This window comes from Pezoporus occidentalis, unplaced genomic scaffold, assembly GCF_034315485.1.
Source record: "Pezoporus occidentalis ecotype Australia unplaced genomic scaffold, CSIRO_AGI_Poc_V1 ctg343, whole genome shotgun sequence".
Taxonomy (NCBI): Eukaryota; Metazoa; Chordata; class Aves; order Psittaciformes; family Psittacidae; genus Pezoporus; species Pezoporus occidentalis.
Genome location: NW_026915408.1, coordinates 335,726 through 350,833, shown reverse-complemented (window position 1 = coordinate 350,833; position 15,108 = coordinate 335,726). Strand labels below are relative to the sequence as shown.

At 55.2% G+C, this 15,108-nt stretch overlaps 1 protein-coding gene across 5 annotated transcripts in view; it reads right to left on the bottom strand.

The window, feature by feature from the left end:
• SMG6 (SMG6 nonsense mediated mRNA decay factor) overlaps positions 1 to 15,108 on the bottom strand; it is a 108,538-nt gene that overhangs the window by 45,029 nt on the left and 48,401 nt on the right. For all 5 annotated transcript variants that reach the window (XM_062629890.1, XM_062629888.1, XM_062629889.1 and 2 more), the window contains exons 11-13: positions 9,994 to 10,110; positions 9,330 to 9,498; positions 628 to 829 (exon numbers count right to left, since the gene is read on the bottom strand). In XM_062629890.1, the coding sequence (XP_062485874.1) occupies positions 628 to 829; positions 9,330 to 9,498; positions 9,994 to 10,110 (488 nt within the window). The remainder of the gene's footprint in view (positions 1 to 627; positions 830 to 9,329; positions 9,499 to 9,993; positions 10,111 to 15,108) is intronic.

Genomic DNA, 15,108 nt, shown 5'->3' with positions numbered 1-15,108 from the left:
GTTCTCCGAGTGCAGCCCCCAGGTCCCTTCTGGCCAGGTGGTGGCAGAGAGCAGCCCCCAAACCCCACCTCAACAAGGGAACTGATTTCATGACTCTAAAAACAAACAGCCAAAGGAAAGTTCAGGCTCGAATGGGCTCCTAGAGCAAAGAAAGGAAAATAGAGAGCAGGCAGTGGGGAATGCTTCATATTCCTAAAAGCCTTTTGTACGTTAACACATGGTGTCTGCTTCTCTCTAGTCACCTATTTATCACTCTCCTCTTTAGAGAAGGGAAAAAAGTCCTGGCTGCCTTCCTAAGGCAGAGTTTTGTGGCCGGGGGGAGGGGGAGGGTGCTTTAAGCATGATGCAAACCATTTGGAGTGCACTGAGAGCACTGCCAACACAAGCTGCACTATTTAAACAAGTGAGGAAATGATCGTATATACAACATGCCAGCGAGCACACACACACCAGAGGAAGTCGAGAGGGGTTTTCATGACACAGAGCTGGATGTCAGCGGCTGAAAGGTCGATATTTTCCCTTAACACCCTTCTCAATGACTTAATCGTGTTCCGTTTGCACAGAAAACTTCCCAAGAATAAAAGTCTGCGGAGGAATCGAAGGGGGGATGTTTGGCCTAGTGCTGACCTTGTCCGAGGTCCTCTCCACGTAGCAGGGCTCCTGGGGGGCAACCAGCAGGGGAACGAAGCCCGAGAGCAGCCGATCCTCTTCCAGGCTTAGCAGGGCAAGGTCGTCATCTGGGTCCTTGTACAAGGGCACCTCCGACTGATTCACTGCGGTCAGTATGTTACAGAAGTCAGCCAGCGTCGCCCACACATCTACTGAGACCCTGGGAGAACGAGGAGAGACGTGAGCAATTCCGGGCTGGAATGCACTGGGAGTTGCCTGCAATGCTGCAGTGAATACCAGAGAGGTGAGGCGAGGCACAGGCATCACCACCACCGACCTACCCCACCGGGAGGGCTCCGGCCGCAGCTGCGCTGGCCCCGAACCCACCGGGGCTTGCAGCCCATGACACCGACCACCCCGTGTCCTGCCTCCACCCCCCTGCATAGGGAACAGCTCCCAGGATCTCACCCTTCCCACTGTTCTGCCCTCTCCTGCCCGTTCCCGAGCCGGCACATGCGCGGGAAGCGGCTTCCCCGTGCAGCGCCAGCGGGAACCCGGCTCATTCCAGATGGGAGAAATGATGCTTGTTACTCAATGTTAAGCCTGCTGGGAGGACAGAGCAAGCAGCCACGCTGCTATGGGGCAAAAGAGGTGGCTGGGGGGGGGCCCAGCCAAGCCTGGGGAGGGTCCAACCCAGCCCAGGGGGTTCCGGCTCAGCCTAGGGCACCCCTCTCCTTCATGCTGCTGCATCCGTGTGCCCTAAAGCAAGGAGATTTTTCCTTGTTAAACCCCAGCCCCGGTGGGAAGAAGCCAGGTTTTGCTTCTGGCCACAGTTTCAACACTCACAACTGACCTGCAAAGCTGCCTCTGTGGTGCATCACCTTCCCAGAGTGGGAACATGAGGCCACCAGCAGCCCTGGACCGCATCCCATCACACATCCCCATCGCTGAGCACACCCTGGGGAGCACCCAGCACCCCAGGGAGGGTGAGCGTGGCGGAAGCAGGGAACAAGCACAGAGCAGTGCAGCTGGATGGGGCTTGGAGCAACCTGCTCTAGTGGAAGGTGTCCCTACTCACAGCAGAGGGGTGGAACTGGATGAGCTTTAAGACCCTTCCAACCCAAACCATCTGATTCTATTACACTGCACTGCACTGCATTTCTAAAAGCACTCAGGTAGAGGTTTTCTAGTGCATTAACTGGACTGAAAGCACAAAACAGGGTAAACTGGGGCTGATGTGCTTGCTTCTGCTGGCATTAAGGAGGGCTGCTCCTCCATCCCTCTGGGGCACCCAAAAAGCACAGCATCACCCTGAGCGCAGCAGTGACCGGTGCAGCCCAAGGCAGCGCAGGGCTGGAGGGAGGCCCCCTGCTCTTTGAACTGCTCCAGGTGGACAGAGTCTGCACTGGGTTATTTACGGGAATCAATGTACCAGGAAAGCACACTGAAATGAAACATCTTGTTTTCAAGAGCGTCCTGGGAGCCAGGCAGAATGAGGAGCCATTAATCAAAGCCCGGCACGTAATCAGCACACATGTACCGCAGAGTCGCCCGCATCCCTAAGCCAGCCCCAGCCCTACACTGCTGCAAGGGGATGCGAGGGCCCTCTGGTCACAGACACCAGGAGCTGGGTTCATTCACAAAGCTCCATCGCTTGGCTCAGCCAGGTCTGGCTGTCAGAAATGTTTAAATATGGAAAAAAATAAACAGTTGCAACACGTTTCTTCTACTTCTGCTTCTTCTTCTCTTTTTTTTTTTGGTGCAGGGATCTGTCCGAGGCCCTTTGTGATGTAATGGGAAACGCTGCGTTTGTGCTACCAGCTGGAAAATAAACAGAGCTTCGAGGGTTAAAAGGAACTGAACTTTCCACGACCCCTATCTGCAAAAGAAGAAAATAATAAGAGGAATGATCCACTGCCCCACAGCCCTGATAGTTTATCCTCCAGCCCTGGCTGCAGAGACAAGCACCGGATGTGATAGGGCTGCTCTGGGCCACCTCCAAGGCGAGCTCTGCCCATGGGAGATGCACAGGGCTTGGGAGGCTCAGCCCTCCCCCAGTGCCCTGCTGGCAACTGGGCTTGGCTGCCTGCGGCCGGTCACATAGCACTGGTGGGGCCCCAGCACCGGCTTGGATCAAGGAGGTGCAGAGGCATCAGAGGGGGAGAGGTTCGGGGAGAGCGGCTGCAGCCACAGGGAACAGGCGCACTGGGGTGGTGGGGACAGGCAGAGATGCAGAGGATGCTCCCAGAGGGCTGAGAGAGCCACAGTGGAGGAGAAGGGAAAGCAACACACTGAAGAGATCTCGCCGGTATTCCCTAAGAAACAGAGCTGGAGGCAGGGGATGGAGATGACCAGTGAGGGTGTGAGGGAGGCAGAGGGTAGCAGTGGGATGCTGGGCAGGACTGAGATCCACAGCAGGACAGGGGTGAAGGAGCAGCCCAGATGAAGAACAGGAAGCCAAAGGCAGAAAGATGCCGTGTGAACAGTCACTGAGCTGATGCTAACACCCCTGCAGCCACACAGCCCTGTGGGCCCTCTCCTCTCCCCCCACTGCAGCACTGCAGCCCCTCGCCACCTCCTGAGCACCACAGCAGTCCCTGTCACTTTATCCCCTTCATCCACCAGCTCCCTCCAGCTTCCCAGTGCCTTGCCACATTTGTCATTCTGGATGTGCTAAGTTTCCACCCTGAGCTTGCTTCACTGAAAGCACAGACTGGGCTGGCCCCCCAGGTACCATCTCACTGCAACACGGCCCTGAGCACCCTCTCACATCCAGCACCCCTTCAGAGCCTTCAGAAAGCCAACAAAGACGAAGGTTTTGGCATTTCTGCTCCTGTGATGCAGAGGCAGCACTGCAGAGAGCAGGTCTGACAATTCCCTGCCTTCCCTTTGGATGCAGCTCCTCCTCTGCAGTGCATCTCCCAGCGCCGGCACCACCAAGATCATTTACCAGCTGCCACCCACCGGCAAAGGCAGTGAGGGCTAAGAGCTCATCCTGACACTGTGCAGCCCCACGCATCCCCTGCTGGGACACGCACTTGCCCTGGAAGGTTGCACAATGCTCTGGAGTCCTGTCAGGCTTCTTCCCAGGATAACACCATGGCCACCTCCAGGCGTTTCTGGCTTATGTCACCTCACCGGAGCCTCTCTGCAAAAGCCAAGGCAGGTCCAGGTGCCTGGAATCGCTGTATCCACCCAGTGCCACGGCTTCAGCATCCCTCTGCGGAGGGAGGCCCTGTATTACTGACACTGAGCCCAGGCACGCAGCTCCCAGGTACGGGGATGAGGCTCCCAGAGCTTTTAACCAAGGAAGCGAGCAGGGGGTTAGCGCGAGGTCTCTCCTCGGAGCGGGGGGTTCATTCCCTTCCCCACAGACACATTTACATTCGCTTATTCCACCAGGACAGGAAAAAAAAATAAGAGTTAATTTCTTTTTTATTGCCTCAGGATTCCAGGTTTAATGTAGCTGTCAGGGCGAGCGCAGCCCAGCTGCACGCCGACAGGACACAGCCCGGCCAGGCAGCGCTGGGGAGAGCACAAGTGTGTGGTCACAGCCCAGCTTTGCCTGCGGATGGCTCCTGGTAAAGGTGATGCCCACCACGGGCGGGAATCATCCCAAGGCAGAAGGCACGGAGAGGAGAGGACGTGACACCGATGCTCACCGCATCCCTATGGGCGTTACGTGGCACAAGCCAGCATCTTCACCGGGGGGCTGCCTGGTGATTAATATCAAGCACAATGACCCCATGTTCCAGGCCTGCGGGGGCCTGTGGAGGTGGCCATTTCCTGTGTAATACCAGCTTGTTTAAACACTAACAGTCCAACTCCACAGCTGCAGAACAAACCCGGAAAGCGCTGAGCAGAAGAAGCCCTGCATTGTGTTCCCTGGCCGCCGAGAGCCGCGCTGCCGGGCAGATGGAAAACACCTCGGGATCACTGCAACATGGACACACCGGCTCCGGGTGTGAGGCAGCACCAGTGCCCATCCTGTACGAAGTGCTCCGCATCCCTCCCGCCCGAGTTTTCCTCTCTCCTGGCCCAGGGGAAAGTGAATTAAAAGCAGCTTCTGTTTTAGGAAGCTCTTCCCTGTGAGGGTGCTGAGGCGCTGGCACAGGGTGCCCAGAGAAGCTGTGGCTGCCCCATCCCTGGCAGTGTTCAAGGCCAGGTTGGACACAGGGGCTTGGAGCAAGCTGCTCTAGTGGAAGGTGTCCCTGCCCATGGCAGGGGTTGGAGCTGGATGAGCTTTGAGGTCCCTTTCAACCCAACCCATTCCATGATTCTGTGATTCCTCTGCAAGGAACAAAAGGGACTGGCAGTGGGAGCTCTTCCCAGGGCTCACCAGCCATGTCCTGGACTCACAATTGCCCAGAGCAGGGATGAGGTGATCACAGCCCCTCTGCCCTGTGGCTTCAGTGATTCCCCCACTCTGCCTTGTACAGAGATCCTTTGGCCCCCCAGGCATCCATAAACCCATTCCTCTCCTGGGAACCTGCCTTTGGAGTCAGAGGGATGCTCTCCTCAGAAAGGTGCAGCCTCCTCCCAGCCAGCTTCTGCTCTGCCACAGCCCCTTCACCACAGAGAGTCTTGGCTTCTGCTTCAGTCAATGCTACCTTCGTTCTCAGCCAGGTTTACACTACGGAGCCACCTCGGAACGCTCGCTTTGGTGTCTCGACAGGCACACTGCGGCGGCCAGCATTACTGCTGAAGGCTGAGATCTGCAAAAGGGGTTTTCCATTTAGTCTCCAGCAAGGTCTTGGCACCCCTGTCCCCGACTGTGTCCATCTCTCCCAGTGGGAGCTGCCATCTCAGTGACACTTCCCTGCACGAGCGATGTGATGAGAGCGATCTGGCACATCTCTCTGGGAAGGTAAGCTCCAGAATGCGCTCCGAGCTTTTGGGTTTCACTGAATACTTGGTTTAAATTAACCATTTTTAAATGCTTGCAGACAGCCCTCCACAAACCGAGAGGCCCTTCCTTCGCCTCAGCATGGAAGGAGCACAGATCTGCCAGGGTCAGCCCTGCAGCAGTTTGTCTGTCTAGCCAGAGGCTTCCCCATCGATTCTTGCGCTTCACTTAGCCACTGACTCACTGCAGCAACATAGCAGAGCAAGGAGAAGCTTTTGCTGTCCCCTGCCCAGCCCTCTTCCTAGCCATATGTCCCAAAAGGAGATGGATTCACTTGGAGATCTGCCTTTCGCCCCATCTGCTGCTAATATCTCCGCCTAAGGAGATCCACCCTGCTCCCCTCTCCCCAAGGCTTCCTGCTTTTTACACCCTCATCTCCACAAATCACTCCAGGGGAAAGTTGGTCTGAATTGCACTTCTCCAACCCAGTGACACGTTAGTGCAACTGCTCTGAACTGCTCAGACCTCGACGCAGCGTTTGCCATGAAACATGCAGATATAAATGACTTGTAAGATACAGAAGTGACTGTTGCTGGCTGCTAGAAGACCTGGCAACACAGAGTCCCTGAGCCACGGGACACTGCTGCGCTGAAGAGAGATGTCCACGGTCAGGTTTAGCTCCTAATCTGGAAACACTTGAGGAAAGAGCAATGGAAAACTCGCTGAGCCCCTCTCCCAAAATCACCGCTCCAATACATAAAGCAGCCCCAAGAGAGGGATCACAGAATGGTTAGGGTAGGAAGGGACCTTAAAGATCATCTAGCTCCAAATTCAGGCAGGCTGTCACCTCTCTATAGCCCTCTTGGCTTGAAAACCCATCACAACGCAGTGACCATGCTGGTGTGGCCAAGAGCTGGATGAACACTTCAGACCAAGGAGAGTGGTTTTAGGGAAAGCTTCTCATTTGGGTTGGATTTGGAACCACTGAGTCCCCAGGTAGCAAGAAGATGCCTGTCAGGAGCTGGAGCCCATTGCCAAACCCCTGCCATGAGAAGGACCCGGAGGATGCAGCCTCCCACCCGGCTCCACAGAGCCCACTCCTGCATGGTGGGCACCTCTCACCCCTCACACCTTTCCCTCCACCTCCATGCAAAGGGGGAAAGCAGCGAGCTGAGGAATTTGGTGTGGGCTTTTGCAGTTCTTCTCCTTTTTTTTTTTCACTGTAAGGACTCAAATCCAGCAGTGTGATAAATGCATCCGAGCTACAATTAGGAAGATATATAGCATCAGAACGCGAAGGTCTGGGCAGCGTGGTGAAACGCGGGCTCTCCAGAGCCCCAGCTATGTTTCCCATTATGTAACCCTGGTCATGGGCAGACAGCCAGACTCCAAATGAAAAAGAGACTCTGGCTTGGCACGGGTTCTATTTTCCTATCCTCATTCGGGGTCAGCGCAGTGTCATACAGCTGCAGAGAAAGCTCCGGGGATTAAACCTGGGAAAGACTCCAAGACCAAGGACCCGGGTTCAAGTACCAGCTGAAAGCAATAAACCAACTGCCACAGCTGGGCTGAGTTTAAACGTTCTCAATGTTCCCCCCCTTCTCCCTCCTTCAGCTCTCTAAAGGAGGAGTGATCCCGAACATGGCGAGCGCGGAGGCCTTGGGATGTGCGGCGCGGGATGCAGGCGCTGGTGGAGTCTTGACAAGCTGCCCCGCTGGCCCCCAGCCCAGGCCGTCATCCTGGCAGTGGTGCTGGCCCCGGATGAGCTGCACTTTGATGCAAGCTCTGGGCCAGGTCTTTGCTGCTCTAGTGGGGCTGCCAGGTGGGTACGGGGCCTGGGGTTTCGAGCACATTCATGGCATCCTGGCAGGGTGCTTCTGCGCTTCGGGGTGTTTTACTGTGTGTGCCGTCAATGGCTGCGGAGCACTGCGAGGCAGTTTCAGTGTGTCCAAGCAGCTTCTCTACTGGTGGGGACCTTGCGGTGCGTCCCATCACCATGTGGGAAACAGCACAGGCCACTTAGTCCTGCAACTTGGCATCTGTGCTCGCTCCTTGCATGTTCTCTCTGTTCCTGAGCTCAGCCTGCCCACAAACCTTGGCTTACTCCAACACGCCTGCTGCTCTGACCTGTGTTTTACTTCCAAACTCTTTTGAAACTGCTCCTATCTAAGCCTCAGGACTTGGTGATTCTACCTGGTTACTGCACAGCCCCAGGCCAGACAGCAGCCTTGTGTCAACAGAGAGCTGAAACACTAGCCCAGTGCTCCTTTTTCCTCTCCTGCCTCCAGGGAAAAGGCTGTAAATCCCAGGTCATGCCCAAGAACGGAGCTGGCTCCCTGCTGTTCATCACTACACACATCCAGGGAAGCTCAACCACTGCTGTTCCAGAGTCCTGGACTGCTAACACCCATCCACACAAGAGGTCTGGGCTCAAAGAGCACCATGGATAAGACAGAGCCAAAGAGCACCGGGATGGAGGAGCTGGGAGCCAACGTGAGGAAGGCTGCCCATGCCCTGGAGTAAGAACACAGCGGGACAAGAGGGGCTGCTTGCTCCTTCTCCATGGAGAAGGCAAGACGGGGAAGCAGCTGGGCCTCTGCTACAAGACGAAGACCCTCCTTCCTCCACCAAGTAAGCCTTGTGGAGCAGAGCCCCCCAACCCAACCCAACCCCACGGGACACGCAGGAGCCGGCACCTGATCCATAGGGACACAGCCCCATGCCCTGCAGGAGGGGGGAGGCAGGCGCCGAGCGCTGGCTGTGCCGAAGCCCATCACAAATTCCATCTTGGCTGCCCGTCGCCAAGGGCTCGGCGGCGTCTCCCTGCGCAGGGAACGGGGGGGATTGGTGCAGGCGGCTTCACGTGACAGATCCCAGTTGGAGTTCCTGCCCAAAGATGGGCAGCAGTTCACATGAGCAGGCAGCGGTCCCACACCGAGCAGCCGACAAACAGAAAACAGACTCCATCTCCACAAAATGAGGCCCAGAACTTCCTGTGTGAGATTTCCATTTCCTCAGCCAAATGAAAAAGAACTGGAGTGAGAGGCAATAAAGCGGGAGAGCGGGACTGGACCTGACGCACGGAGCGGGGACCCATTAATGGTTAAGCCACTTTGCTGGATTACTCCTAATGCGCCTTTCCCATCACCCTGGGTTCTGGCTTCTTTGGATTAACAATAAGACGTGATTTCAGGCTCTGGATCCGGAGTACCAGAGGCAGATGGAAAATCCTGCGGGAAAGCAGCTACGGAGCATGCTCAGACACTCTTTTGCATACTCCATACTTGGCCCCTTCGCTCGAGTTTCTGTCCAAAAATATGCAAATTGCCTAGTCCGCATTATGGACTAATGGGCTGGAATGAACCAGTTTGGAAGATTAACCCTTCTGTGTGGTGCAGAGGTAGAGACAAGCTGGTTCTGAAGCTGAAGGGAGGCCACTTTTGGAGCTCCAGGCCAGCCCAGCCTGACCAAGGTTGGCCTCATTCAGTCAAAAGGCAACGAAGTGCTTATGCTGGAAATGGACTTCCCTCTTGTCGAGGGGAAGGTCCTGCCTACATGCAAAGCACGTAAAGGAGACGTATCCCAACAGAAGTAGATGCACATCCTAAGTTGATGGTAAAAATAGGCCATCTCCTAACACACAGAAGCAAAGGGCACCCACCAGGCCCCCTCAGAGACACTTCAGCCCCATCCAAGCATCGATGAAGAAGGAATTGTCACCAAGGGTGAAAATTCCCTCCCAAACAGTGCAGTGCAGTGAGCCTCTCCCGGGGGCTCAGGGCAGAGTGCCACAGCTAGGAGTAAGCACGAGCAAAGGGGGAGGTAGCACAAGGAGGGAGCAGGCACCAGAAGACAGAGCAGAGGATGCACGTACTGTTTGGGGAGCTCCAGAGAGATCGGAGGAGGATTCCATGTGTCCGGGTGGCCGAGCATCCAGTCCGACCAGACCTTCACACTGGGGAGCAGCTCCTTCAGGTCCTGGGGCAAGGCAGAGACCTTGATGTCATCTTCCTCATCCTCCTGCTCCTCGTCTTGTGGCTGAACTGCAAATACAAGATGTGAGAGCTGAGGAAGCTCAACGCAGCCAGGAGCCAGGCTTGGGCAGGGACTGGGGATGCACAACACTGATCCCAGCATCCCAGCCTTGGATGCACAAGGGAACAGCCACAACCCACAGCAAGCACAAAGACAGATCTGTTCTCCCTAAACAGACGAGCCAGGGGGGAAAACTGGGATGTCTGTGATCCCTTTTATAGAGGGCAGTGGGGAAACCTCCTCAGAATCCTCACAGAGGGAGGATTCTGAGGTCCTGCTTTTGGGAAGGCTGGCTAAAAGCACGCCTTAAGTCAAAACCCCTTTATTCCAAACGTTTCTGTCTGTGCACACACATCAGTTTTCCTGTCAGATGATCCAGCCGTAAACTGGGCAGAACGTGGAATGCTCGGGGAGAACACAAGGAGAGGAGAAGGGATCAAGGGCCTGAACCCCACCAGGCTGCCTCACGGGAACCTGGCTGGTTCCTGCATGGAACCCCTTACCTGGCATGCATTCCCTCAGCAGGCTGGTGCACCTCCTCACCAAGAGGGCAAACATGGAGAGCCCCAGGGCTGTGGCCTGTTCCTGGATGACAGAGCGGCAGTCTTCAGAGACACACTCTAGGAGACAGAGAGGGGGGTCAGAGGGGAGCAGGTCAGATGCTCCATCTTCCTTCTCCTTTGCAGCCTCCCTTTCTGCATCCTGCATGGAGCAGGGATGGGTGATTCCCACCTCACACCTGCCCTCAACACAACTGCTCCATATAGAGGAGGAAAAAGGTGATGAGTAGCTCTGGAGTGGGAAAAAGCTGCAATCCCACTGCCCACATTATACCTGACCCACCCCATGGGCTGAGCCAGCCTGGTCCAAGCTGACACTGGGGGATCCCAGCACAGAAGCTGCTGCCTTCCCCCTGAAGGAGGGGGCCATGTTTAAGTGTTAAAAGGGTAATTAGGTGCATGTTTGATCTCTGTCCCTGCTGGAGTTTGAACCTCAGCAGCTGAGGAGGGGGCTCCTCCCATTAGTTCACCAGTCACACAACAGCTTGTCAAGAGAGTTTAATTGAAGCTGTTACTCAAGTAGATGCCACACGACCACAGCTCTTCCAAACAGAGCCGGCTGGGAGTGAGAGCAAATCCCCCCTGGCACATCTACACCCAGCCAGAAACCACTTCTGAGGCTGCTGAGAGCAGCAGGGAGCTGGACTGGAGGAACTGCCTGGAGCTGGTTCCACTTACCCAGGCCAAGAGCCCCTGGGTATGCCAGGCTGCCCGCGCTTGCCCGGGCACCGTGCTGCCTGCTCACAAGAGGCTTTAAAGCCTTAGGGGCAGCCTCTGCCCTCCAAATCCCCTCTGCCCCCCAGTTCACGTCCTCCTTTGAGAGCAGCTGGCTGGGGGCTTCCCTGGAGGGATGCAGGGAATGCAAACACCTAAGCACTGGCTCCAAATGGGTGCCCGTGTGAGTAAAGCTGCGGCACCGGGATGGGGAAGGAGAACAAGGAGATGGTGTTGGAAGCAGGAGTCCTGTGATGTGGCAGGCCAGAGGGTTTTGAGCAAAGGGCAAGAGAACTAAAGCAAGACGTCGAGACCCCGTTGCTCTCAGGGCTAGAGAAACATCTGAGGTGCAGAGAACAAACAGTGGGGTTTTAAGTGCAAATTATTGCAGAGCAACGGGGTGGGAGGTTAAAAACAACGAGGAAAAAGCTAAAAACCACCTAGAGAATACAGGGGAAAATGGGAAGAAGATCTCTAGGCTTGATTTGGGGCAGTTCTTACAGCTGGCAGTGATTTCAGCACCCAGCGGGGAGCCCACTGAGGGTAACCCAGGGTGGCACTAAGGCACATAATAGCGAGTAAGGGCTCCCAGAGGCAGGGCTGAGCTGGTGCCGCAGAGCCCTGGTAGGAAGTGCCGTACTGCAGGGGCTGTCAGCTCTTGGAGGAAACATAAAACTAAAGATGTGACCACTGTGGGACAGTAAATCTCTTTCATGAAGCCTTTCCCACAATTAAGAGTGTCAGTCCCAGCGCTCTGGCCACGGTCCAGTGCAAGAAATTACAGTTGTCTGCCCCTCGCGCCCTCCTCCTGCGCTCGGGCGAGATCATGGAATCATGGAATGGGTTGGGTTGAAGGGACCTTAAAGCTCCTCCAGCTCCAACCCCTGCCACGGGCAGGGACACCTTCCACTAGAGCAGCTTGCTCCAAGCCCCTGTGTCCAACCTGGACTTGAACACTGCCAGGGATGGGGCAGCCACAGCTTCTCTGGGCACCCTGTGCCAGCGCCTCAGCACCCTCACAGGGAAGAGCTTCTGCCTAAGAGCTCATCTCAGTCTCCCCTCTGGCAGGTTAAAGCCATTCCCCTTGGCCTGTCCCTACAGGCCCTTGGCCAAAGCCCCTCTCCAGGTTTCTTTTAGCCCCTTTAGGTATTGCAAGGCTGTTATAAGGTCATAAACACTGATGTAGCTCAGAGATCGAGTACAAGTGCTGAGGCAATGCTCTGCAGTGGCCACGTCCAGGCTTGGAACCAGCACCTCAGCCCTTCCCACTACCACCAGCAGCTCCTCTTGCGGGCTACAAGCTCCCAAACAACATTAAACAACCAAAAGAGAGTAAAAACGTTCCTTGCACACGAGCTGTCACAGGTACAGCCAGGTGTGACCCGCACTACAGCCTCACCTCCAAACAGCTCCTCTTGCTGCACACACGAACCACATCCCCACCAGCTCACACCCAGTCTGCACAAAGCCACGGTGCTTTCATGTACCACAGGATGCTCAGCATTGTACAACCTGAAAAGCTGCCCATGTGCAGGTAAGAGGAACAAGACACCCAATTCAAGGTAACTTCCCCATGGCTCCAGCTCAGCTGCTTGTGGACGTTGTCATCTCATCATTAAATTACACCAACCTCCCCCAGCCAAGCCTCATCCCAAGGGGGCTCCCCCCCAGTTTAACCACCTTGCAGGGAAGCACAAGCATCCCAGTGGGTGCTTGTTCAAGACCCCTGAACATCCACCAGCCCTGCCAGCAACAGCTCTTAAGAGCTTAATCATAGGACAAAGAGGAAAGAGCCATAAATCAAGGGAAACTTTCTCTTTATGCCTTTCACCACGTTCCTTGGGAGGCGGGAGCCTTGGATTTCATGGAGCTGGGAGCTTGGAGCCAGTGGTCACAATTGCTATGGGGTAGCAGAGCCCAGGCTGCCACAGGAGACAAGTCAAGGTGAGGGTATGAGCAAAGGGCTCATGTAATTAGGGTGTTTAAATAGAGCTTGCAGAGTGTTTTGGGCAACGGGCAGTAAGGAAATGAGCTCTTAGCACCCATAGCAAGGTCCATCAGCCACAGGACAACGTGTCTGAGCCCACACTGGCACCAAAACAGATGTGCTGAAACGGGGGCTGGAGCAACAAAACCGATATGGAGCATTGTAACGGGGCATTGTAACCTCTAAGCTGAGCTGGTCATGCACGATGCATTAAGACATGAACTACGTGGAAAGAGATGTTCTTGGAGGTTGGAGTGACAATTGGATGACTCCTGTCCCTGCAGCTGAACAGCACTTGTATGACCTGGGGACACCACTAACAAGAGCAGGCAGAGAGATCCTGACCACCCAGGTCAGGAAAAACCCTGTCATTTCCCCATATCCACAGAGGGTGCAGAAGAAGCAGAACTGCAGCATCGGGTCCAAAGGCAATCCCATATCCTGTCCCCACAGGCAGTCACCAGAAGCTTGGTACCAGAGACACGTTCAGGTGGCATCGATGGCATCCCATCAACTAAAGCTGTCCCTTCCAACCCCGAGACCCTAAATCAGGCTGTAATCAGAAATCCCTCCTTTATTCCCACCATCGATGCCACACACTCAGGGAACAGTGCAGACAACAGGCAGGGATCACATGGAAAAGAAGGTGCCACACGGAGAAGTGATACTCCACAGGAAACTATCCATCACTACCCCAGGCTGTGCACCACCAACCACAACACGTTCCCCCCTCCACCTTCCCTCCTTGCAACGGGGCAGACACGTCCTGTTAACGCCGGCATCAGCTCAACAGCTCCTGTCACCACGTCACCTCCCAGCTCCCGCCTGCGCAGCCACCCTGTGAACCGGAGCACGCAGCTTGTTGGAGTTACAAATGTCACCTTTCAGCAGTGCCATCGCCATCAAAAGTGCTGTGGAGGGGGGGGAGAGGAGGCACCAGTACCTAAATAACTGCTGTTAAACCACAATATAAGCTCAGGGCTTTGGGACTTGCAGCTAAGACTGACTTGGGGTGAGCCCTTACCCTCACGTGCTGCACCACCACCTCCTGGACCAAATAGAGCCCATGGAACCACACTGTGGTCACAGCAGGGAGCATTCTTAGGCTGGATCTGTTCCTTGGTCACTTGGAGCCCCACGTCAACCCCACCAGCAAAACTCCTGAGGTACATGCAACACTGCAGAGGGCTAGAAAGGAGCAGGCAGAGCGTGTTAAAGGAGGAATGTCATCAACCTGAAACAACAGGCTGGGTGATGCGCATTACCCCACACTTTATACGCTTGAATTTGCCTCCAAGACCTGTCTTTCTGCACCAGAAAATATAAGTGAGAGCATCTGCAAGCCCCTTGCAGATGTCAGGGCTCCAGATGCTGGACATGAGCTCAGTCTTTTGCAAGCAGAGCTTTGAGCACCGTGTTATTAAGCCTGCCTGACACAAGCCACTCATAAGACCCTTTTCCAGTTGGCTCTGGCTGTAACTATGGGAGCTGAAGTTTCCATGCTGGGTGCCTGTCTCAGCCCGAATTCTTCTGGAAGTCTATAGCCAGAAGAGTTCGGCTACTTGTGAGTGAGAATGAGGCAAGGAAACAAGACAGTGCCTTCCCCTTACCCTTGTTTGCAACACCCCACTTACAGCCTTTTCCTTGAGCTAATCTAGCAACTGCAAATCCTGGAGAGGGGATCTGCGACTTTGCTGCAGGATAACCCTTTTAGCAAAGAGTTTTCCTGCCCTGTCCACACTTGGCCAAGCTATGAACATCCGAAACACAGCAGTTTTTCCATATTCAACAGGAATTCACTGCAGCAGCTAAAACCTTCTAAGGTTTCACCTCCCTGAGCATGCTCCCTCTTCCTTATACCTAACCTGCACTACAGGCAGCAGAACAACAGCCCTGCTCCCAACCAGCACGTGGGGACCTTCAAATGTATGTCCTTGTGCTAGTACTGCTGCTTGCTGCGAGCTGGAGATGGGACACATTCTTCCAATGGAGCCCAGGCTATGTGCTCTGAAGCACAGGCCAAGAATGAAAGGAGGGAGAGGGGCTGGGATGGAAAAGATGGAAGTTGATGAGCATCGGACTGCGAGCACAGAGGAAAAGCAGCTGGGAACCAGGGATGGGTGGGTTTTCTGATGCTCAGAAACCCCTCTGAGCTGCAGCAGAGTCCTCCTGTTTCTCTGCATGTAGGAAAGAGGAGTTTCCCCCCCCTCCAGCTGGGTCCTGGTTTGCTCAGAACATGCTGTTTGGCTACCAGGAGGCAGTTTCCTCTGCACAGAGCCTGCTGCAGTGCCCTCTGCAAGCATCTACCTGGCCTTTCAGCTGCATCCACTCAGGGGCTGCGAGCTCAGCTCCGACCC